At 43.5% G+C, this 24,912-nt stretch overlaps 2 protein-coding genes across 2 annotated transcripts; one reads left to right on the plus strand and one right to left on the minus strand.

The window, feature by feature from the left end:
* The first annotated feature begins 2,759 nt into the window (after nt 1–2,759).
* Nucleotides 2,760–8,746, plus strand: pnpla4 (patatin-like phospholipase domain containing 4). The gene is made up of 7 exons (XM_037091449.1): nt 2,760–2,949; nt 3,395–3,583; nt 4,978–5,072; nt 5,930–6,065; nt 6,208–6,273; nt 7,008–7,160; nt 8,472–8,746. The coding sequence occupies exons 2-7, from the start codon at nt 3,404–3,406 to the stop codon at nt 8,601–8,603; spliced, it is 762 nt and encodes a 253-aa protein (XP_036947344.1). The 5' UTR covers nt 2,760–2,949; nt 3,395–3,403; the 3' UTR covers nt 8,604–8,746.
* A 1,007-nt stretch (nt 8,747–9,753) lies between these two features.
* sts (steroid sulfatase (microsomal), isozyme S) lies at nt 9,754–23,339 on the minus strand. Its single transcript, XM_037091448.1, has 10 exons — nt 23,084–23,339; nt 22,278–22,447; nt 21,295–21,416; nt 20,414–20,536; nt 19,179–19,590; nt 18,799–18,935; nt 16,061–16,198; nt 13,687–13,846; nt 13,284–13,405; nt 9,754–12,835 (listed from the first exon to the last, which is right to left on the minus strand). The coding sequence occupies exons 1-10, from the start codon at nt 23,150–23,152 to the stop codon at nt 12,498–12,500; spliced, it is 1,791 nt and encodes a 596-aa protein (XP_036947343.1). The 5' UTR covers nt 23,153–23,339; the 3' UTR covers nt 9,754–12,497.
* Nucleotides 23,340–24,912: the final 1,573 nt, after the last annotated feature.

Consider the following 24,912-nt stretch of genomic DNA (forward strand, 5'->3'; position numbering starts at 1 on the left):
GCTGTGTGTCATCTATTGGCTTGTGATTGAAAAAGGAGGCTCTGAATAACATTTTATTTCAAGTGTGCTTTTGAAAAGCTGCCCTACTCTTGAATTTGTTTCATTTAACTCAAATGTATTACCACGGGTTGCTTCCCTTTAATGACTTAGCGAGTATGGGTGTTCGGTTGATTGGGGATTTGAATGATACTGCAGCAGCACATTCACTCACGGAAAAAAAAAAATAATAAAATCTGCTCTTTCTTCAATTAATTTGAGTATAACTGCGGCTTGGCACACTGACCTCACCTCAGATTCAACTGCTAATGTGAGAAATTAAGTAGAACTTTGCTTCTGGCAGACCACTCAAGTCAAGCCCAGCTCACAATTTCAGCTGATATCAGCTGATGGCTCAGCTGATTCCCCCTATATGCATCCAGGACACATTATTTAAGCTGCTTTAGGCCCCAATCACACAGGGACTCGTTTTTAAAGGTGCAGTCACTTCAAAAGTGATTTGGGAAAAGCCCGCCGGCCAGGTGAGAAGCCGCATACCCATGGGAAAGAATGGTATTGCTTTGTTCATTCCGTTTCCAGCGATGCGTCTCAGCGCGATCGGCCTTTTCTGCCCATTTTTGCTGCTCCCTCTGCTGCTTCCTTCGCAGCCCCCCCCTCCACCACAGGGCCTCCTCTCCACGCTGTGCCCGACTTAAGGCCGGCTACATTTTCTTTTTGTCTGAAATTTCCACATTTTGTGTCAGTCACGTTTACACGCTGACAATGAAACTTTTGTCCATCATTCAATTCTTGTGGGACTGGTGGCTATCAGCGTGTCAAATAAAGGCGCAGTATTTCTTTTTGTGAGAGGACCACAAAAATCATCTTCACTACTCGATGACGCTGTTTTGTCTTGTTTTGTGAACGGCTGATGATGTGAGAACTGACCCTTTAAATATCTGTTTTAGTAAATGTAGCTACTCTAAGCTTTATTTCTCTGCATGCACTTCCTGGATTATGACGTGTATATATTCTAATAGATATTATTTGATATCCAGTTGCCCAGAAGTGATGATCAGAGAGGATCACTCTGAGAACAAGAAAAATAAATGTCTTCAGAACATCATCAACACCTCGTCATCGTGAGAGCTCGTCACGCCGTGACTCATCCCAGGCGGCGAACCGCTTCTGCCGCATCGAAACCATCAGCGGCGTCTTTGTTGACTCGTCACCAAACAAAATGCATTATCCTCCCTCCATTATTTCAGCAGCCCACAAACACCATTACCTCCTCTGATGGAGTTCAGCTCTCTGCTCCTTCTCCACAGTGTGTATCCCACCTAAGCCACTTCGGGCGCTGCATAATCATAAGCAACACTAAAGGAGCAGGAAATTTGTGCTGACGTGCCAGGAAAGCAAGGGAGAGCGAAACGCAGAGAATCCATGGGAAATAAGTGCTGACTGAAGGGTTAGCAGAGGAAGAAGTGCACTCCAGGGACACTGCTTTAGGTGGAAAAACGACTCGGTAGCTAATAATAAAAGTGCACTCTGCTTTATTATTTGGGTTGTTATATGTTATCCTGTGGGAGGAGTTTCATTACAGCTTTTTGGGTTGGGTTAAGTATTTAAGATGGTCAGGATCTTCATGCTGGAGAATGTCTGGCTTATTCCACACAGAGTGGTGTGATTTTTTTTTTTCTTGTGTTTTTCGAAGCGGCTGTGGATGAGCGGCGTGTTTTTGTGTCAGACAGACCTCGAGTCTTACCTGACACATAAGCTGCCACAGCGGCAGACTTTTAATTGGGCTCCCTTGTTTCTGTGAGTCGATCGGGCACTCAGAGCGTATGTGCTGGACAAGTTGTACGATTAAAACTCGTTGGTATGTCGAAGGAGACAGGAGTCAGTCCTCACATGCACAAAATGACACAGAAACATGTCTCTGCTGCAATTGGGCCAATGAAACTGTGACCAAATCTGACACTTATCCATATAACTAAAGTTAAAACCAGAGATTGCTGAGTAAAATATACCGTCATCTTGAAAAGTATGTACATTACGGAAATGTCATGTACATACGTTATGCTAATGTTGAGAATGCAGTGTTGCAAAGTTTCTTAATAGAATGGAAACAGGCTATTCAGGACTCAGAAACTGGTCCATCACAAAATAGATATCAGCAGCATTACGGAGATATAAATAATCTGTAAACATCACATTAACAAAAAAAATAGTCAGCATTGTAATTCTTAGCATGCCATAGAGGGAGATATGGATATGGATGGTTTAAAGGGCCAAAATTTAATACACAAATAATGTCATTATAACCATATGTAATTAAATTGTTATTAGAACATATACAGTTATATAAAAACACGCTTATTTATTAAGGTAAATTTATTGATTGAAGTTAATTATGTATCAATGTATTTAAGATAATTTTCATATAAGTATATGTTATTTGAGCATTCAATTATGCAAACACTTGTGCGTTATATATTTGCCTTTGGCCCTTAAAAGCCTCCATATTCATTACACTGGACAGGCTCAACTAACACAGTGGCTCATTTTCCTGTTTGGCCACTTAACCCTGGAAAAACTCGCCCCACATAACTAAGAGTATGACACTAAACAAATGTGTCGCACAAATTCTGAGACCTGCAGGAACACTGAGTCGGTGTTCCTTCCTATGCGGAAACAATGAACTGAAATAAGGAGTGAAGTAAAGCAGCTCAGGTATTCGGGGGGGGGGGCTTTTATTTTGAAAATCGTGAGCGGAAGCAGTATTGTTTACAGTCTAGCCTCTGTGCCGAGCCCTGAGCGGAGCAGCAGGGAAGCGGGCCGGTTTAGTAACAACCCCTGGCCCATATTTCCTTTTCCTCGACACCAGCTGCCTTACCTCTGTAGCTAACCGCAGACTAAACTCTCCAGAATGAGCTGACGCCGGAGGTTTTCTCTGTTGAGACTGCAAACACGGTATGTCCCTTCTTCTCCTCAGCTTGACCAAAGGTTAAATCAGCCACGGTTGCTAGTCTCTGCTGCCCTCCTTGGTTAAATGCTACCGGCTGCTATAACTGAATAACTACTATCGACCAATGTAATATACACTAGTGCCATAAAAGTCAAGAGAAACGACAGTGGCTTCAGCATTATTGTCAGTACACACACTTTCAGCCACCTGTGAATGTGAGCTGTATGTGCAGAAGGACATACATACAGTGTCTCTGTATGCTTCAGCTGACCTCATATAGAACAGAAATACTCAGTGGTGCAGAGGTAAGATATTTTTCATAGGCTGCTATGAGACACAACCTGAGCAAACCATACAAAGTGACATTTCACATAAACGATATGAAAGTAAAATGATTAATTGTTATCCGGACTTTTCACGATCTGCGTCGTGTCTCGTGTGCCTGTGCAGGTGTTGAGGATGACGGTTGTGAACCTGTCCTTCGCCGCCTGTGGCTTTTTGGGGATCTACCACCTGGGTGCCGTGGAGGCCTTCCTCCGCAATGGGGACAAGCTGCTGGGCTCCCTCAGGGCCTGTGCGGGGGCCTCAGCCGGGGCCCTGGTTGCTGCTGTAATGATCACAGCTCCTGACAAGTTAGAGGTAGGGTGTTCACCTTCTCAGTCAGTCTGCAGAGAGAAAAGAAAAGAGTTTATACAGCAGTGCCGTGGTTAACAAAGTGGGGTCGGGCGAACCTTTAGGGTACTCTGAGGCATTTTACAGAACGAAATAGGGATGAATCCTTTATATAATTTGGGGAAAAAATTCAGAACGCAACAATTGTAGTTGTATTTTTCACTGGTACCATTATTATCTCCTCTTCTGCAGTGCTGACGTTTTTTTGTTTTTTTTTGTGAGAGTGGAATTAAAGAATTTGCCAGGCTGAAGTGCCATTCTCAGATATTCAGCATGAAGGATTTGACATCCCAGCTGGAGGACTGACTATCCTCTTACTGTAAGATTTAACACCCACTAGCATAAAAAAATGTATGAAGCAAGATCATAATATTTGGAGAAGACAGGGATAACTTCAACTGAAGTTAAATTTAAATAGAGATAGAGGATAGAAGAAGATTCTCACCCGTCTTGGTCAAGGATGTCCGTCCAGCTGATACTAGAACATTTTAATTAAAATTGCTCTGGGACCTACTGTTGAATCGCGCTTTTTTCATGTCATATCTCAGCGACTGCGGCGAAAAAGATTTGGAAAACAGGCACATGGGAGAAATAAGTCTTTCAAAGGGTCCTTCAAACCCAAACCATGTTTTCCTAACCCTAACCAAGTATTTCTGTTGCCTGAACTCAAACCAACTGTGACACAAAACTTTAGGAAACTGAAAAGGATTAGTGGCGTTAGTAATGAATAAATATTGAGTCAATAGTGTAAAAATAATAGTGTTCTAAACAGGATGCGTGAACGTCATATATTTAACCCATTTAACTGCATTGTCCTACTGTTAACCAGACTGTCCTGTGCACATCCATCACTGTTGGGCACCAAACAGGACCGAAACAAACTACAGTACACAAACACAGTGCCTAGAATACATGAGGGCGATTTATGTTTCTAAAAAACACAGAAATGTCGAAGTTTCCTTTTATTTCAGTTCAATTAAAAATTTTATGTTATGAAATCAATGCGTTCATAGAGTTGTTAGGGTCGGACACCAAAAGCGCTCCGTTTGAGTCAGGAAAAGATCATGTTTTGGCTTAAATTGGCTTGGAATTGTCTCGACATAGTATTATTATTATGCTATTATTAATATTTATGTAGTCTTATTAACATAATTTCAATAAGCATCTTATAAGGACTTATGACCTCATGCTCCTTGTTTCTCTCAAAAGCTAAAACCGATTTCTGTTGTGACCGCGCTACCAGTCATCCGACAAACGGAACGTAAAACTGTTGTATTCGTGTGATGTGAGAATGTGGGTGTAACTGAGGGAGGTTTGATGTCATCGCAGTGTTTTGCTTTTTGTTTTACCTTCTCTCGCAGCACTGCAAAGAGTTCACCTACGGGTTCGCAAGCAGCGTGAGGCGACAGACGTTTGGAGCCGTCACGCCAGGATACAACTTCATGCTCGCGCTGCGGTAATGACTGAGCAGATATCAGCTAAAACTCTTGTGTGGGTCCGAGCAGTCACGCGTGATGTATCGCAACTGTAGTGAAATACAAGATTTGTATAAGGGGTGTCGAATACTACGGCGCGAGATCGCGTGATGCAAAAACGTGCAACTGCTCACAAATGAAGTGCAATACGAACCAAATATCATGTGGTGAGCTGTGTTTGTTGAGGAAAGTGTGAGGAGCTTCTTCTCTACACATCAGAGCATCAGTCTCATTCCAAGATGATCAGCAGGTTGCATATCTTAACAGTCACTGGATGCACTGCCATCAAATAAAGCACAGACGTCCATGTTGCCCTCAAGATGAATTGCAATAACTTTGGCGGACCTCTGACATTTCAGCAGGTCAGAATCCTCCAGGTGTACAGAGAACACAATGGACTTGGGTGTGCGTCACCTTTCAGTCTTACCCAGTTCGTATATTTGTTTTTTGTCTCCGTCAAGGCATTCTGATGTGGGTGTTGTACAAACCACATTAGTTTCATGGAGATTAGGACTTTGCACTAAAGTCTACAAAAACACTGGTAACACTTGTTGGAAACCATTGTCAGTGTGCAGATTTGCCACGCCTTCATAACAAAACCACATGAAAGCAAATTGCACTTTTGTTTTTTTTAAAGTTTAATCATCTAGACAAGACTAGGACAAAACTATAAAAACAAAATATAACACTGAGCTTCATTAGTATTTTGGTGGTCCGGTCTGTGTTCAACAGATTGAGTAATATAATTATTACATGTTGCTGTGCGAGGCACTGTGTTTATGATGCCTTGTGGAGTTGTTGTTATTAAAATGAGCATCTGTGTGTGGATACTCTCCAGAGAGGGGATTGAAGAGATTCTGCCTAGCGAGGCGCACAGTCTGGCTACTGACCGCCTCTACGTCTCAATAACGCACTCCAAAAGTGGCAAGAACCACATCGTATCCAGGTATACCTCCAGGGAGGAGCTCATAAAGGTACGCACATAGCACATCGCACGTCCTTATTGTCCTTCATTCTGCAAAAACAGTGCATGTTCGGTGTCCAACTGAATCCTGCTGAAGGGTCGAGTGTATTTACTGTTAAGTGATTGATTGTCCCTGTTTGTAACATCTCCAGGCTCTGCTGGCGAGCAGCTATGTGCCCGTCTATGCTGGACTGAAACCAGTGGAATTCAAAGGACAGGTGATGTGATGTGCTTACTCACTGTGTTGGAGATAATGTGCTGTCTAAATCTTTTGTCTGAAGTCAGACAACACGCATGATACAATCTGACATGATACAGTTTAAACTTTATTGTAAGTTTCCACTGGAATTCATCCAGCGTCTTGAGGCAGTTCTGTTCAAGACGTTTACACACACGACCATGAAGAGATACTAGGCAAGTCTAGTATCTTTATTATATATCTGTATCCATGTTTTCTTTTAAGGTCCTCTATGTAAGATTTATGTGGACTTGGTGGCAGAAAGTAATTATGAAATTGGCCAAAAGAGAATATATTATCCAAATGCTCACAGGTTGCCGTATATGTTTCTACAGGAATCCAAGATGGAACCACACACTGGCACTAGAGAGGGCCTTTCAAATGTTTGTGTGTGTGTGTGTGTGTGTGTGTGTGTGTTTTTTTTGTTTTTTTAGTGGCAGTCATAGGGAAGGCTGAGATGAGTGGTAATGTTAGTCTGTCTGTAGTGATGTCTCTTTGGAATCACTCTGTCAAAGGAAATGAAAGAAGCTGATTTCACATCCTCAGCGTTAAACTTTTCACGTCAATGATGAGAACACACTGCTCCCAAGCTCAAACAGAAAAAAAACTTCCACGAAAGTCTAAAACAGCAAATCATTTTCCAGACATTGTAGTAGTGTCACAGCTTGATTTTTTTCTTGTAGTAGTAATCATAGCTTGATTTTGTCTTATTAGAAATGGATTGATGGAGGGTTCACTGACAGCCTGCCCATACTGCCCGTGGGACAAACCATCACCGTGTCTCCCTTTGCTGGAATGCAGGATGTTTGTCCTGTCCACAGAGGGTCCTTCAACACTCAACTCCAACTGGCCAACATGAAAGTAATGGTGGGTTTTGGCACATGATGAATTCTTCCTCCTTCTAAAAGTGCACTGTGTAGTTTTTGGAAAGTCATTTTCATCAGATGAGAAAAAAATCTTGGATCTTGTAACTGGTGAATCTATATTTTTCTTCAACAAATCCCATTTGCAGACCCAAACCAACAGTGAAGGCATCCCACTAACAAGTATTGTGTGTATCAAAGCCTGATAAAGCCTCAATACTCTGCGCAACAGCGCTCCATTGTTGTCCAAAAACTATTCAGAACACATCAGTGAGTCACAGTGTTTACTGCTGTGAACACACACTGAAGTTTATTTGACACATTCACTGTCCTGCTGCTGCAAATACTGTCAATCCACAATACACTTGTAATAATTAGTTCCAAGAAAAACTGTTGTGACAGTGTGTTCTGTGGATTACCCAGAGGAACATGGGAAACTGTTTCTCGAAAAAACAAGTTGCTGTTGAAAAGAGCCCTGCCAGTGTGACTGGTATTGTTTTCACCTTTACCGTGTGTGTGTGTGTGTGTGTGTGTGTGTGTGTCATCACGGTAGAACGAATAGAATACCTATGGGGCTTTTCCACTTGAGTCAAACCACGCAGCAACGATTTGCATTTCGATTACCAGTTCGACCGCGCCAAGTTGAGTTGAGCCAAGCCGCGATGGACCTTTTCCAGAGTAGGTCCACAGTGCACCCGCCCAACATCCAAAGCGGGCCACTGCGGCACCGTGCAAACGCTGGCGTCCCATGACGACTACCTTCCTGCCCTCAAATGAGCCTTTGTTGCTAGTTGTTGTTTTTCTCTCCAGTATCCCTGTCGGCTCTTTCTGATATCCGCTGTATTTTACTGTCTCATCGTGCTTGTTTTTAGATGAATCAGAAGTCATGTCAAGTTACTGCTGGTGAAAACCCAGCGTTTCCTGACTGTGCTGCCTCTACTTACGCTTCTAAATGACTAAATAACTACCTGAAAGAGGGAAGCGTATTGACTACCTGCTTAAAGACCAAATAGCGCCAGGCCGGCAGATGAAATCGGCGGCCACAGAATGAGTGTTGAGTACTTTGCCGTGTGTTTAAATGTCTGTATGTCTGTCTGATTATTGTCAGGTGTGTAGTAAGATCAAAAGGTGAAAACAATACCAGCTGACTGTTGAGGCGACCTCATGAGATACTCTTTGTTTTTTGTTTTCCATGTCTGCTACTCATTTCTTTCGGAGATTAAATACTTTATGTTCCTCTCTGTTGTTGTCACAGTTCATCACAGACTTTCATGAAGTCTTGACTCAAATGTCATATTTCCTTGTGTTTCCTCAGTTCTCCTTGGAGAACATCAAGCGTCTGAACCAGGCTCTGTTCCCTCCATCCACCAGCAGCATGCAGTCTTTATGTGACGAAGGTTTCAATGACGCCATGAGGTTCCTGAAGAGAGAGGCGTGGATGAGCTGACAGTCAGGCTCCCTCATGGAAAAGAACTTTTAAGAACAAGCATGAAGTGCCATTTACAGAAAGCATTTTATTAGTTTTAATGTATTTATTTTCCAGTGTGATTTTAGTTTTTCTTCAATAAATACAAAAAAAAACAATCAAGACCAAGGAGTTATGTTATTGAGAAACCTGGATGGAGCAGCTCTGTGCGCACTGACTTGTCTGTGAACATCACCTGAGTTGGTTTGTGAAGCAAAAAGATGCTTTTTTAAAAAAAATTTTTTCCCAGGATCAGTGTGTATTCATACAGCAGAGCATGGAGGAGAGTGTGTGTATCATTGTGAGCCTCCATCAGATAAGCGTTATCACACACATTCTGGACCTTTTCCCGTGCTCTATGTGACAGCAGCTGGACATGATGAAAAGCCCTCATGTGAACGTGGACCCTTCATCAATTTTCCAGGGAGGCATTTAATTTCCCCCCCTCCCCCCCACTTGAAGCAGTGGGGAAAAAAATATTGGATATCGCAGCACTTCACAGGAAGTCCATGCTGCTGTCACGGATGTTGGAAGCTCCCCCAGGACACGAGGGTAGAGAATCGTCTTTGAAGTGCTGGACGGGTTTCGCTGCTGCTGGGTTACTGTTTGATTTCCTCCAGCGTCAGGAGATGTGAGCAGGTTTTCCATCAGTTTTCAGCCAGTTGAACTGCTATGTGAGAGCTGCTCCTCCCGCAGGACAGACTCATGTGTTCCAGGGAAACATACAGCCTGCTGCCTCAACTGAAAAGAGGCAAATTGATTCAGTAGTACTATCTACACGCAGCCAGGATGTTAATACTTAAAAGGCACCAACTGGAACATTAAATAAGACCTTAGTTTAACAGACAGATTGCAGGTGTTTTGGATTAATGAGAGACTCTGAGCATTAACCCGCAGATTGCTGCTGGAGCTGGTGAGCTCCGAAGGAGATAGAAGTGGGCAGATCCGGGACTTCTGGAGGAATAAACACCCGGAGTCGGGGAGAGCGCAGCATTTGAATGTGTGAAATTACCTTTTCTTAATCCACTAGCTTGGTAGCATCCAGCTAAGTGGGTGTGTTTCAACAACCGCGGTTCATTTGGCTGCAGTCTTCCCCCATTACAGTGTTAAAAAATGACCATGTCACGCGATATTGGGTTCATAGTATTTTAAATCATGCATTTTCACAGTCTTAACAGTTTTATGTCAAACTTTTGAGTTGCAAAATCATCTTTTTAATTGACAAACACTGGGAACTACATCATGATTAGCCTGTTGATCCAAATAATCAAGCAGCACTGTTAATAACCACGTATACCAGGAAAACAAATATCAGCCAGGTTTCTCTAAATTAACTGACAACAAAATGGGACTGTAGTCCAAGTGCAAGAATTAACAGTGTATTTATTAGAAATAAATCATGGTTAATAAATGATAGTGGATGGAATTTTTAAAAAAAGATTTTATTTGCATTATGACTCCATAAATGCATTTTGTGTGTTTTTTACTGTTTGTGCTTTAAAGCCAACACAGCTGGAGAAGTCTTGCATGGAGCTTGCATGGTACAATATTTACTGCCATAACAATTAAGCAGTCCAAGCTTAGTTCAAGTCTAAGTGCAACCACCGAGGTAGACCACAGGGTATGGTTGGGGTATCAAAGTAAAAGTAGCAGGAGTTTGGACCCTATATTTGTTTAAGGTCTTGTACAGTTGCTTGTGTAGACATTTAACAGCTTTGCTTCAGATGTGTTACCAGCACTAAGATCAGAGCATTTCAATAGATACCCAGCCCGTTTTTGCCTCACAACAAATTGTTACAAAGCATTACACTGTAAAAAAAAAAAAAAAAAAAAACATCATTTACAAAGATATATTAACATTTTAACATCCAAAATAGTTCTTTGTATGTAAACCAAATAAACACAGACACACAAACAGATGTACCAAATTGTGATTCCCCTCTGGTATTACATAAACCCACCTGCTGGGTCTGGTAATGACACCCAATTAAGGCACCCCTTAAATTACAGTTTCCACCCACGGTGAAAGATTCTCCAGCTTGTGTTTTTTTTTGTTTTTTTTTTTTGTTTCAGCTCATCTCGTTGGAAAATCCGCCCTCGGTCATGAAACGCTGAAACACTGGCCTGCTGTCTGGAAACAGGCCAGCTAAAAAAAGAGCCCATTTATTAGTGGAATTATGCACGCACCTGCAATGTGTTACTACTGTGATAAGCGTGTTGAACTCCTCCGAATAGCAGAGTGTCAGCTCGTTGACGCAGGAAGACGGTCCAAAGTGTCACCGTGTAAAACGCCGGATTCACGGTTTGAACGCTCCTCTTGAGTACACGCAGTAAAAGGTGGGTCCGTTGTGGTCCACCGAGGAAGTAAAATCCCCTCGGGCCTGTTCTGTGTAAGAGTCAAACGTGGATGAGCACTGCAAAAAAGCAAACCTCCAGGGTTCGGCGAAATTATGTTCAACCCGACAGAATCACAGCTACGTTTTTAATTATTTTCAACACTGTTTTATGTACGTGCTGTGTGGAGCGATGTTCACTGTCCATTAATCTTTAGAGGAAGTTGAAGAGAAAGACGTACTTTCCGTGCTGACTTCATTCAGTCAGGATTTTCCTCTCCTCTTGCCACTTCCAACTGAGACAGCTGTGTAAAACCGGGGAAACCCTTATTCATAATCAGATTTCAGCACATCCTCTGAGCTAATTGTCACGTCGCTATTAAAACTTCATTCCACTGATCTGACTCCGACTCCACCTGCAGTTTTCCTAAGAACCGGCTGTCTAATGGGCCTCATCGGGAATCCCGGGAAGCCTCATTTATAAAAGCAGTGTGCAGGATCCATGTTAAAAGTGAGCGGGGCACGGAAAAAAATCGGATCTATAAAACCTCGAAAGCACGCGCCTGCAGGCAGTGTTGCCTTTATAAAGCACAGTCCACGTGGAAATGTGTGCACATGGACTGAGGGTCATATCCCGTCCATTCAACACCCACGTTTCACATTCAATTGCATTGAGATCAACATTCTCACTCTTACGAGAGAGACCTGGCCAAGGTAGCAGCCATACAAAAAGACAACATGGTGCACTAGGTATTTTCATCAGAAGAGGAAGATCTTCACTGATTCTGCCTTTACAAACTACATTAACAAACTCTCTTAATATTCATGACTGAATAAACAGGCTGCACCCATTTGCCGGTTGTATGAATTTGAAGTCCTACACATTGCATCTTTCACACTGACACATAACATTAAGATCACCGTTGACATGATAGTGAAATCACATGAATTTGTTGCTTGTTCATCAGTCATCACTGTGACCCCTCAAATAACGCCAGAATAATTAAATATAATCATTAAAAATAAAAATAAAAACTTAATTATCTTCCACGTCTGCATCACGAAGCAGCCTGCAATCGAGAAATCTCCACACCCCGGGACACGGGATCATCTTTGATTAATTTAAACACGTTCTTACGCAATAATTACTCAAAGTCCTGGTACAAATGACCTCGCAGGCAGGACCTGGCCCCAGGACATCCAATTAAATAGTCATGTCTTACACTATAAAGACTTGCTGAAAGTCTGAAGGGGATGAAAGCCCCTTTGGGAAGGTCAATGACGATCAAACCGTCGGCCGCGCTTTCAGCAGCGATCCCCTTCGTCTCCACTGCTACATTTCCTGCCTCTGGTGGAATCGACTGCTTTTGCTTTATGACCGCCCCCTCGCCAATAATGACCAGCTGTTAAAGGATTGCCAAAATGCCTCGGAAGATCCAACCTACTATTGAATAACAGCTCAAACTAACATTTTCCCCCTAGGATTGTTAACCGCTGAAACTACCTTGTGTCGTAGCCTAATGGCGCCCTATCCATCCCGCTGCTACTGACAGAGCTGAGTGAGTGTGGAGCGGCAGGGCTGCAGCCAGGGCTTCCACATCACGTTCCACGCAGATAGCTGGCTCTCCACAGGCTTCACCGACCTCTGATGGGTCTCCGCGGCCTCCTCCATCACAGCCAGGATGGCGTTAAAGTCCGGCTCGGTGTCAGGAGTCAGCGGCGTGGTCTCCGATGGGTCCCTCGAGAGATCGAAGAGCAGTGGAGGATGGTGGAAGGTCACATAGTCCGGCGTGCAGAAGCAGACGTGTGTGTGGAAACAGGCCGTCTCGTTCTCTGGGTAGAAGTCTGGCGTGAAGTAAAAGGCTTTCCACACAGAGCTACCTGAAGAAAAACGCATGAATGTCAAGCTGCAGCTTTTGTTTCTACAATTAAAAAACAAATACTGTTCAAAATGTTTTGTAGAAAGATTATCTACAATCTGCTGTTTCTATTTCGGTGCACGGCAGTTTCACCACCAGAACACAAATAACTGCTGTTGCGATGAACCCGGCAGAATCACAATCGCTTTATAAAGTGACTGTTAATATCATTTCTGAAAAAATGATTGGCCCAGTAACATTTTCATTGTTATCTATTAGGCTGATTGTGAGGGCGAAGAGGCGAGGGGTCAGAGTGACAGCGAGCACAGATTCAGAGGAAGACGGCGCGATTACAATTTGTGACGTGTTCCGAGAGCAAGGAGGAAAAAAGTCTGTCTGACACAACAAATCCTGGCAGTGTATTAACGGAAATCAAAGCATCTTCTGTACATAACACACAATGGACTTACTGTTTTGGGGATGCCATCTGACCGCATTCAGGTAGCTGTTGCAGTAGTGGAACAGAAACTCATGGCTCGACCTTTGAACTTTCCCCTGGAGCAAATCCATGAGGTCGCGGCCGTCTATTTCCCTTCGGACAAGAGAGCAGGAATCAACAGTGAATCGCCTCTCTGACACACACAACTGCTCATTACTGTGTCTGATGAAACCCTCGTATTAACTCTGATACCTCCCTCTACGTTAGCACGTGTCCTCTGATCAGATCCTGCATCTTGCTCACCGTGAGCCCAGAGAAACACTCAGGCTTCCCCTGCCTCTCTCTGTGTTTTTAGAATGCGACCTAGATTTCAGGCTCTACTTGTTTTGACTGACGTGTGGAAGGAGCACTGCGTCACTGCTGCGCGGCCTCACCTGTCCACCGGGACGGAGGCGCCGCTCAGGTGGACCACAGTAGGAAACAGGTCCATGTTGCTGGTGGGCTCGTCTACCTCCCTGCCACCGGGGATGTTGCCGGGCCATCGGAGAATTCCTGGGACCCGGATCCCTCCCTCCCAATTTGTGGACTTCCCCGCTGCTCGTGGGGGTGAGACAAAAACACAAGAGTCGAGACATTTTTTCTCATCCAGCAACCGAACCTTGGCACACGTCCGCTCTCGAAGCAGTGCTGCGTCGGTAGCCAAGGGAACAGCTCGCTTCTTAGGACTGGTATCTTGCAGACATGAAAGAGCATAGAACACAGTGGCTGCTTTGCAAAACTCTCGCTGCTCTTTGAGTCCAAACAGAAAGATTACATCAAATCTGAATCCACGCCGCAAGCCTTTGTCTCAAAGAGTCTGCTGCAGACTCTCCGAGGACAAACCTGTTCGCCACTACTCCGAGGTGAACGAGACAAAATAGTCTTATTTCGGTTATTTAATAATTCATTTATTTCACTTCACATTATATTTTACTGGTATGCCATTCCTTATAATTATCCCACTGGGAGCTATGCAATTTGGTAGCAGGCTGAATTTGGTGCAGTTATTTGATTTCCAGAATAATGTCCTTGACAAAAAAGAAAACCTGAATAAACACTCATTCATTTTTCAGTCGATAATTGGAAACTCTGCCTGCAAATAATTTTCAGTTTTTAATTATCAACTGACCTGCCGTGCTCCGACTGAAATTCTCCCAGGGCCCCATTTAAACTTATCTATCATGCATCTAGCTCTAAAGTGCATGACGCAGGAGCACTCAAAGTGTGTCCAACTCTATCCTGCAAGTTAAACGCTGCATAATCTGGACGCAATACGGGAACACTGAGCGAACGGGTTGCATTTACACTTGTAATAAGTCATTGGTGTGTTTTGGCCATAACATACCATAATAAACCAATCCAAGCCTCATCAGTCTTTAGCTTGATCAGTCCTTGTACTGTACCAAACCCTGCAGCAACAGCACTGACCTGTGTCTTTTTCACTGGTTGTTTGGTTAAAGGGGCATCCTGTAGTTTTTGGAGAAGAAATTCAATCTCGGAAATGTATTTTATTCATGATATTTAAGAGCTAATACAAATATGTTTGTGCATCTAGTTTGTTTAGGAATAAAAAGTCAGTCACTGAGCATCCTCCTCTTCTGATGATCTTTATCATCTCCAAGAACTACAGAAGGCGCCTTTAAGATTGATTTTCTTAGAAATATATTTACCCCACTGCAATTCTATTGAGTTGCTCTAGAAAAATACAGCCTCCCACCACTAAATCTATAATGTGGGAAAGTAGCCAAGAGCATCTTTTTAATGAAGGGGGGTGACAGTCAGATCCATATCGAGGCTACTGGCTAAAACATGATAATACAAGTCAATTTGTATGACTTACTAATTCCTTGTTTTAATTCAATAGACAGGTCACACTGCAGACACTCTCAGGCTAAGGGACAATTCAGAGTCTCCTTTTCACCCACTCGTCCTGTGGAACTGTGTGCTTCGGTCACCTGGCTACTGAAACATGCGACAGGACTCCACACAGACGGAACCCAGCCAGCGATCTTGCCGCGAGTTGATAGTGCTAAACCAGTTGCGAGATGACACCGCGAGATTCCCTGACATCTTCATCAAAGCTTGGCTGGACGCCAACCGCTTCCCGGGTGCTCGAAGGAGCCGAGGCTCCACTAATTGGCGCGTGTGAACTACGTCGTGTTGGCTGATGGAGGGCCGCGGCGTGGGCGTCGAGGGTGAAGCGTGGGAGCGGCTGACTGCGTTTCTGCTGCGTAGACGCGGGTTTGCAAGCTCTAGGGACGAAGCTGTTCAGATGTACTGGTTGCTTTATCGTACATGTTTATTTATGTTTCGCGGAGGAGCTGGAGCAGAGTGTCTGTTGGAACCTGAAGACCCGCGTCGCTGCGTTCACGGGCGTGTCTATTGACTTGTAAACTGACTCGCTGTGAAAGATGTAGCGCATGCACTTTAAAATGTGGTGTGAAAACACTCTAGGGCGTTCACATTTGTTGGGCACTACTGACTCTGCACATGTGGATACATATGCAAATACACCTACACCTATACATATAGGAGGATGCTTCAATGTACTAATGTACTTTTCAGCTGTCTTTTAAATCTATTCAGAGAACGGGCAGATTTAATGTTGTCTGGGATTTCATACATACAACAGCACTGAGAGTTTACTGCTACCTCCACTTACTTGTATTTGAATGCTCTTTAAATGTGTTAAATATGTATTGTTGCAATAAATGACACTTGACATACAGTCCTGAAGAATAAATCCGCATTAAATCTCACGCGCTGTACCTTTAAATATTCCATTCCATCCTCTGTGCACCTCCCCACTGGCGGAGATTTCCTCCAGGTGAGCTCCCTGGTCTGAGGTCAGATAAACCAGAGTGTTTTCGCTCAGCTGGAGTCTGTCCAGGGTCGCCAAGATCTGACCTGAGAACAGACGAAAATGCGCAACTCAGTCTGTGAGTTTAAAGGAGCGGTTCACAGGCTTTTTGCATTACATCAGCACTCATCCTCATCCAACTGTGACTCATCCTCCTGATAACACTGTCTGTGAAAAGAGCTTGTTTTGTGTAGAAAATGCATTCTATAATTTCAATACATCCAGCCAATAATTATCTCCACCAAGGAGATTATGTTTTCACATTTGTCAGCTTGTTGGTTGCATGCCAGAGCACTTTTTTTTTTCACACATTATGAACATCATGCTGTCAGAGTGAAGTTGACTTTTTGATTATAAAATGTCATCATCACTTCATCCTGTCGTGTGTTTTGTGAGGTCACAGTGACCGCCACAGTCTCGTCAGTTCACTCTCAGGTTGACATTTTTGCCTAATGTTAAGAATTTTTTAAAAAACACGTTCACACGAATTGGACGTCCGGAAGACCAGACGAATGCCTCGGGCCACGGCTGTGTCTATGAGTGAGTATGAGCAGATTCACATATCTTTTTCATATATATTGGATTAGACTTGATTGTTCCTGAGAGGTGAAACTCCAGGCAGAAAAAAAAATAAAAAAGTCCTCACTGGCCGCCGCTGCTAAAGCATAATTGCTGTGAGCAGGAGGAAGCGGAGGAGACTCGGATGAGCATATTAACATTTTGATCATCTCAAAGCTTCTTACCTCACAGTAGGGGGACACTTACAAGGATTCAGCAGACTAATAAAGCGGTTTTTCGCAATTTAGACTTCAGTCCTGCAATGTCCGCAGAACTAAACATCTCAGCAGGAGTGACTCTGACTCTCACCCTTCAAACTCGGGCCCAGTATCAAGTTTGCATTAAAGAGGAGATTGCAGAAGGGGATCAGCTCTTCTACAGAGCACTTCTACGGAGCCTTGCGGCCAGCTGGAAATAAGAAGCCACACATCCACATTCTATTCTCATTTTCGTCTATATCCAAACCAACAGCGCTGCACTGTGAAGGACAAAATAAATAAAAAACAGCTGTATAAACATATATTTCAAAGGAGTAGTTCTACCTCATTATCAAGGCATGATGGGTTTAGTTGTTTTCCCTGCGGGTTTAAATTTGCACCTCATGAATTAATAAAGGAATGTGATTAAATTCCGACACTTGGGCTCGATTGAATTAAAGGGGATTGTTATTTATTGTGTTGGAAACACAACACCTGGGTGGACCAGCTGATTTGGTCAGGCATGACACTGTTGAAGCTGAAGGCCGCTGAATCTGGCCTCCAAGCAACGGATAAGGAGTCAATTGCTTATTTCTAGTGGGCCTGACACGGCAGCTATCTGGCACTTCAGCTGAAATGCTCAGCCAGTGAGTTCTCTGACCTTAACTACACAGTAAAGTCGCATACCATACAGCCAAAACAATGTGCTAAAGGAAGCTAAAATACCAAGAGAGTTGATAGTAATTCTCTTTGGGTTCATCAATAGAAGCAGCTCCTGCCACAGTGCACGCAGTCATTTCACCCACTGCTAACGTGAAAGTATGCAGCTTTAAAGAGTGACTCCACATTGAGTTTGGGCCGTATCACATAATGTGCATGCAGCATACAGCAACTGCTATCAAACTTAACTATTAGTGCAGCTCAGGATGATGCATCCGGACTGAAAGCTGCTAGGTTAAAAAAAAAAAAAGCCAGGAGGAAAAAGGAATTAACGATTCTTCTCCCATTCAGCGAGAAAACAAAGCAGTTATTGCCCTCTCCCTTTGTGCTGACAACATCCTCCTCAAGCTAAAATAATTGGGGTAATTACACATTCATTAGGAAAACAGCCGCCCACATTCAGACCATTGTGGGTTCTTGTTGCGGGGAAGCCGTCCTTGAGACTGAGCAGCGATTAGACCGGAGAGAAAGTGGCATCTTTCAAACGATTTCCACAAAAAGTGGATAATACTGACGGACGAGCTGCTGCGTTATGTTATTACAGCACAGACCAGGAAACGGTTCACCAACATTACACCTACACAACTACCCGAAACGCCGCTGCGCTCGATCCGTACGGCTGTGTATTATTAGAATCCTCTGGCCAGTCTTCTGCTGTCAATGTTGTTGCATTATGAACACGTATTAATCAGAGCATTCACAATAATCACTCAGAAAACAGCTGTTCATGTTTTGCAGCGCGCTCTCTTTCCCTCTGTCTAGCTGAATGTCCCTTCACCGTCCTGTCATTTCCCTTCTGTCTGTGGATTGCTACAACAGTGGGGCAAACGAGAATTCAGGCTGAAAGCGGAGGAAACGGAAACAGCAATTTCATCTGATTTCAATCACGCATGTACAAAAAAAAAGGATGTGTCAAATATCTCTTTGAAACAGATGGTTTACCTGTTCAGGATAGGATAGGAAGTTCAGTCTCCTCAGCATGATGGTTTGTTTTAAAAATGTATTCATTATCTAAAGCTGCTGTGGAAAAAAGTCCCCCCCCTCTACTCTGCTTTTACCAAACACCAATGTCTTGTTTTAAGATTTCCTCTTTAGTTGAAACGAGCAGGCTTGGAGCTGAAAAAATAAGGAGCAGGGCGACACTTCCAACAGCCCTGGCTCTGCTGACCTACCGACACTCCAGTCCACTTCGTGCACCGCGTCTCCGTAGATGCCGTGGCCGCTCGTGCCTCTGAACGCCGCCGAGGCAAACATGGCTGTGTGCACTTGGAGGAAAGAGAAAAACAGCAGGAAAGGTCTTGCCGAGTTCCTGGAGAAAACAGCAAAAACAATTTTTTTTTTTTTTTTCAGGGCACTGAAATAAATATAGTGGAATAAATGATGTGACATTTCATATCAAAGCCTGACCTTCACTGCAGCTTCATGTTATTATTTAAAGAAGCAACCTTTTTTCTCGTCTCTAAAAGTGCTACGTGTAGGATGGCACAAGAAAAGTCTCAGCATTAAACAAGAACCCTCAACAAGATGAAGAGTTTTCAGATGTAACATGTACCTCTCTATGAAGTCTACAGCCTCATGAGTCATCCTCTGTGTCAGGTTTTCGGATGCGTAAGGCTGCTCCACAACCATGTGGTCCCTCATGAGAACACAGTTGAAGTACGGGACGATCTGGACGAATCCTGCAATCAGACCAGCGACCACGACCGCCAGAGACAGCAGGCTCACAACCCACCCCCTGCGGATGGTGATGATGCCGCTGCGGTGGAGTAAGGCCGCGGTGACCAGGACGACACCAAATGTCCTGTATGGTAAGTATTTGTGGATCCTGAACACAGTGCCGTGTCCGGGCTGGCAGTCTCGAAGGTTGGTCAAGGGGATACCGAAGAAATAGTCAAAGCCGTGGCTGCTGGGGTGGTGACAGTGGTCGTCACTGCTCTCACAGTTTAGTCCGAGGTGCCATTTTCCTGGGAATGACAGGGAGTACACAACAAAGTACTGTACTGAAACTGCTTCACCGAAAAAGAGCTACTCTTATGACAACAGTACACCCCTTGCAGGACACACAATCGCTTCTTGTTTTCCGTTGTTCCGGTAGTTAGCTAGATAGCACGTTAGTGTTACATGGTTGGCACTGATGGCATATGATGCCTGAAATTTAAGTCCGGCAGTGAAGATGCTGCAGAAGGTACCACTTGCCAATGTCAGCCACTAAGCGCCGAAAATGTTACCAGTCAGGTAGTGAAGCAGCTTTTTTTTCTTTTTTCTTTTAAAGTTTCATTGATGGTGTGAAGTTTTGAATGAACTGCGAGTGCCCATGCTTTTCTATCTCCATCAGATAAATGGCAAATGACACGTCCGATTTCACTCACCACCACTTGTATCTCTGCTCTGAGGGGCAAGGTGTTCACTTGATAACGAGTGGTAGGGGTACAACTTTGAAATGGGATTGGGCCCTAATCTATCTTTTTAAACCCTGCTTCTTTACATCACATCAGAATGAAGGATTCTAACAGAGTAATAACTTTGCTCTTGACTTGATTTTACTCATTCGGTTAATAAATGTAGTTAAAAAACCTTAAGGATATATCAGAAACATAAAGAACCCTATAAGGTTGTTATCTGCAATAAGAGTCGCACTCCATAGCTCCATAACTCCACATTAAAGTGTGTTTTTAGTTGCATTATGGGTAATGCTGATGCGAGGTTTTGAAATGGAGGATCAATTTGAGGAGTACAACTAGTGGAGTTAACCTTTAACTTGAGAAATTAGGGATAATTGCAGTGTACCGATGAGAGCTGTCTCGTAGCCCTGTTGTTTGGCAATCTTGGCAAAGGTAACCTCTTGGCTGGGAAGACCTCCAGATGCTGCGTTAAATAGAAAAACGCCGGGCCTGTTTCTGCCAGCTACACCTGTTATAGAGAGAAAGAAGGAAAAGGAAAAAAAAAAAAAATCTTTTAAACCACATGAAACTTTACGACTGTGACATGTGAGCGTGGATGTGTCAGCCCCGCTGTAACTCTTCCATCAGTCTGCACGTCTCCTCTGACTTCCAGGAGCACCAGTGTAAAAGAGGCCAGTCAGAATTGATTGGCTGGCCCCTCCAGAGAGGGCGTGGCCAGGGGATAAATAAAAAGGCCCGCTATCCCTGACATGTTCTCACTGATGCTGAGCAACCTGCCTTCACCTTAGATACTCTGCTTTTGTGTTAGTTTGTTTGCTTCGACCACACACACACACACACACACACACACACAAACACATTATTTATCCAACCACTGGTGCCTAACATTCCCATTAATCACTGTGCCATTGTTATGCTTAGTTTAATAAACTCTTTTCGTCTTTCATTAGGGAAAAAAAAAGAAAAAGATCCATCATAAACATGTGTCCGAATGCAAAACGACATGAATGTCCGCGCCTTAAATCATTAGGTGTGTGAATACAGTGTACTGTGTGTGGACCGGCCCCATCCAAATCCATCCTGTTAAATAATTCAGTCCCTAAATAAATGGGCCTTCTGCCAGAGGTGGAGTAAAAGTCTGTTTAATGTCACAGTGTTTAACTGCTCTATTGGCTGTGGATGTCGCCTGCGGGCCAACATAAAGCATCGCGTCAGTCACTAAAGATTTTTTTTTTTTTTTTTTAAGTGTAGATGTCTTGAACTGGCCTGATCGTATCGGGTACCGTCCCGTGAGGAACGCCGCCCTGCTGGGAGTGCAGAGGCTCGCTGCGGCGATGTGGTGGGTCAGCTTCACCCCCTCCTGAGCCAGCCGGTCAATACTGGGGGTCCTGCAAAACACATTCATCAGCTGTAAACAGGCAGGTGCAACATCCAGAGAGACACATGTGAGACTTTTAATTGCAGCAAATGCAATCATTTGACAGGAATGACATTTGCAAGATCCAATATAAAGACAGTACATATTCCACGTGAATTCACTGTTTTCCTCACCCTGGTGGCCTGACTGATCTTCTAAAAGCTTGTCAAGAATGTAACTTAGTCATGATTGAACATGTGAGTTAATCATCACTGTTAATGATAACACAACAAGGTGGTGATGCCAATTAATTTTAGAAGAAAAGAAGAGTCGAGAATGAATAATTGGAAGGATGAATGACAGCTAGCCACCCTTTAGCTAACACCCAGTCGAAGTAAACACATACACTAATGGCTTGTTTGTCAGTTAAAATGGGCGGAAATCCCAGGGGGCCAGTGGGGGCACGACACGCCCATACTGAGAAAAATATAATCTACCTCCCCAGTATATCACTGGTGTGGCAGAAAAAGCCAGGTTTTATTCATTAGCTGTGACGATCAGATGTGTTTTTGCCCGGAGGGCTGGTCCAGCTGGAGTCAGGACGCCTGCCTGGAGGCAAGAGTATCAGATATGACTGCCTGAACCCTGCCTCAATGATGAGGGTGTATTAAGTGGTGACAACAACCACAGTCAAACCACAGTTGTTACTCCATATTGGAGAGGAAAGGGGGGGGGGGGGGAAGAGTTCAGGTATTCAGCTCGGGAAGCAGCGGCCAGCAGGATTGCAGGTTGCTCTGTGTGAACGGCTGTTCCGTGCGAATCCTCCTCCTAACTCCCCGGCAGTGAAACTCGCCTGCAAGCAATCCAGACTCAGAGAGCGCTTCACTCTTACCTCAGCGTTGTATTGCCGTAGCAGCCCAGGTCTCCAATTCCGAGGTCATCCACCATCATCAGGACAAAATTGGGCTTGCTGCTTTCCCGAGGAGACGCGCAGCACACCTCCAAGAGCAGCAGCAGAGAGGGTGGCAGCCACGTGGACTTCATGTTGTCAGAACAAAAGCACTAGAAGAGAAACCACAGCAAATATCTGTGGAGTGTACAGACGCCGCAGGTTCTCCTATAGCAGCCAAACAGCATCCACACATCCTCTCGTTTCCTCCCACTCACTGTTACTGCTTTAAAGGGTGGATAAGGTTATTGGACGTGCAGGAGAGATACAAATTTTTTTTTATATATTTATAGTATTAACGAGGCAATAATACTAATTCAGAGTGCATTTATTTTTTCCATAAGTGAATAAACAAGCTGCCAGAACATTGTTTGAAGCTGGAAAAGTGGCAGGGTCCGCCACATATGAACTAAGTGAAACCGCATGAATTAGTATTCAGTTTATTTAGTGACAAAAAATGAAAACTGTCAATCAAAATCACGTAAAATCTCTCCGAAATACAGTCTGGATCTTATTCATGTGCTGAATGGCTATTTAGGCTGGAAATGGCTGATTTTTAATATCAACTTTCCTCAGGTTTACTGAGTTCCATTTTCATGAGCCATCACTCCTGTGGTCCAATAGCACACTGTGTTAGCTAATCCAAGCTGGCCGTGTTAAAAGGTTAATTGATCATTAGAAGCCCTTGTAGAACCATGTCAGCGCGGCTGAAAATTGATGTGCTGCTTAAAGAAACAATAAAATTGAACCTCCTCAGGCTGGTGGAGCGTCTGGAGCATCAGCATGTGTGGGCTCGGCTTCAGCATTCTGAAACCCATCAGTTTATTTTCTATCTCTGTGGAACACAGACAGAAGTAGGCAGCTCTGGACTTAATGTCTGCAGTCAAGACAAAAATCCAGGATGCTGCATGAAATGCCCATAATATTTAATGGACTAGCACAAGTACCACATTTTTTTTTTAAATTGCTTTTTCTGATTGTCTGCAGCCTGTGCATTTGAGCGGGTTTATCTGCAAAGCAACTGAGTTCAATCAATGTGCATGTCCTTCTCATACTAATGGTGTGATCACAAGCGGAGATCTGTTTCCTGCTTTCACAGCTCCGCAGCACAGTGTCGACGCACCTGACCCGTTCTGAAAGCAGAAAGTCACGGTCGAAAGGAAATAATGAGACTGAGAACTTGACGCGAGTTTTGCTTCAGTGACGTTTACACTCAATCAGACTAAAAAAAAAATGATCAGTAAGGTCATCTGATAATTGGCCATGTCAATAATCAGTCAATCCATTGTATAAAGTACCTATGTGTGAATGCATGGAAAACTTACTCGCACTTGTCCTGATGACACTGAAGTACATCTGTTGGTGGAAAATGTCTTTTGAAACTTAAGTTCATTTAATATCAGTTCAGTTAACTGAAGTATGACGTTATTGTACTTTTTGCAATAGTGCAGTATAGCATGTTGTTATGTTTCTATTATTATTAGTCACCTATAAATAGAATAATGTGCAGTATGAGCAGGCTTTTTTAACAATAATACAAATAATAAGCATAAACATTTTTTTTTTTAAAAAAAGCATATAGTAAACATTATAATCACCTATCATCAGCCTATAGAACAGGTCTGTCCTGATAGGCTGACAGCTCCAGTTGGACTTTGACTTACAGCAGTCACCTGGTTAACATATATAATATATAAAAGCACGGACACCAGGAAGTCATTGCGCTTCATTAGTCCGCAACAATGTCGTGAGTCGTGTCACCACACTGGTTTGACATGTACCGTCACTTATCTGAATGCAGACGACGCTCAGGTGTCTTCGCTCTTACCTGCACTCCTTCTCATGGCCGGCGCAGGCGACGACACATTCAAACTTTCCGGAACGTCGAGCTCGAGCGCGTGCCACTTGAAAATCTCGCGAGATCCCGTTTGGCGCGTCAGGTTCGCCAGATAGAAAAGGGCACTTCCGGTTAGGAGTTTCAAAACAAAATTTGAGGGAAATCAAATATATGAGTTGACTGAAATGATTATGAGGAATTTGACCACAGGATCCATAAATCAAAATAATATAATGATATGTAATATATATAAAATATAAAATGAAAAATATATTATATAGCAGTTATAAAAAATATGGCCACATCACTGTTGTGAGGTTTACTGGTTGCCTACTATGTTTACTTTTTAAAATTTTGATTTGATATTTCTATGATCTGTCATCATCCCTTCGCAATGATGATCATCATGAACATCTTCATGTTTTTAATCCCTCGAGGCAGTTCCGCAGCATCGCAGATCTATGGATCGTGTACGTGAGACTCTGGGTCTTATGAAATTCACAGTGGAAGAAGCCTCATGCCTCCAGGAATTAAAGGGAAATCTATACACCTGTATAGATTGAAATAAGCCCGCAGATCTAAGACTGCTGCTCTTCTTTTGAAGATGCAGTGTGTTACGGTTGCAAAAGAAAAGTGCTCCAAGCTGAGACACAGAGAGAAATCTAGTCTTGTTTGTAGATAGACTGATAGATAGATCTGTGACGAGTGTGGGCCTGAAGCCCCGAGGTCGAAATGAGAGAC

This window comes from Acanthopagrus latus, chromosome 24 (genome assembly GCF_904848185.1).
Source record: "Acanthopagrus latus isolate v.2019 chromosome 24, fAcaLat1.1, whole genome shotgun sequence".
Lineage (NCBI taxonomy): Eukaryota > Metazoa > Chordata > Actinopteri > Spariformes > Sparidae > Acanthopagrus > Acanthopagrus latus.

Coding starts and splice junctions, on each gene's coding strand:
- pnpla4 (XM_037091449.1), top strand. CDS start 3,404: ATGACGGTTGTGAACCTGTCCTTCGCCGCCTGTGGCTTTTTGGGGATC. Junction 5,073..5,929: donor AACTTCATGCTCGCGCTGCG/GTAATGACTGAG, acceptor GATACTCTCCAG/AGAGGGGATTGAAGAGATTC. Junction 6,066..6,207: donor CCAGGGAGGAGCTCATAAAG/GTACGCACATAG, acceptor TAACATCTCCAG/GCTCTGCTGGCGAGCAGCTA.
- sts (XM_037091448.1), bottom strand. CDS start 23,152: ATGGGTTTCAGAATGCTGAAGCCGAGCCCACACATGCTGATGCTCCAG. Junction 22,448..23,083: donor CGCTCCACCAGCCTGAGGAG/GTTCAATTTTAT, acceptor TTTCTCTTCTAG/TGCTTTTGTTCTGACAACAT. Junction 12,836..13,283: donor CAGATGGCATCCCCAAAACA/GTAAGTCCATTG, acceptor GTTTTTCTTCAG/GTAGCTCTGTGTGGAAAGCC.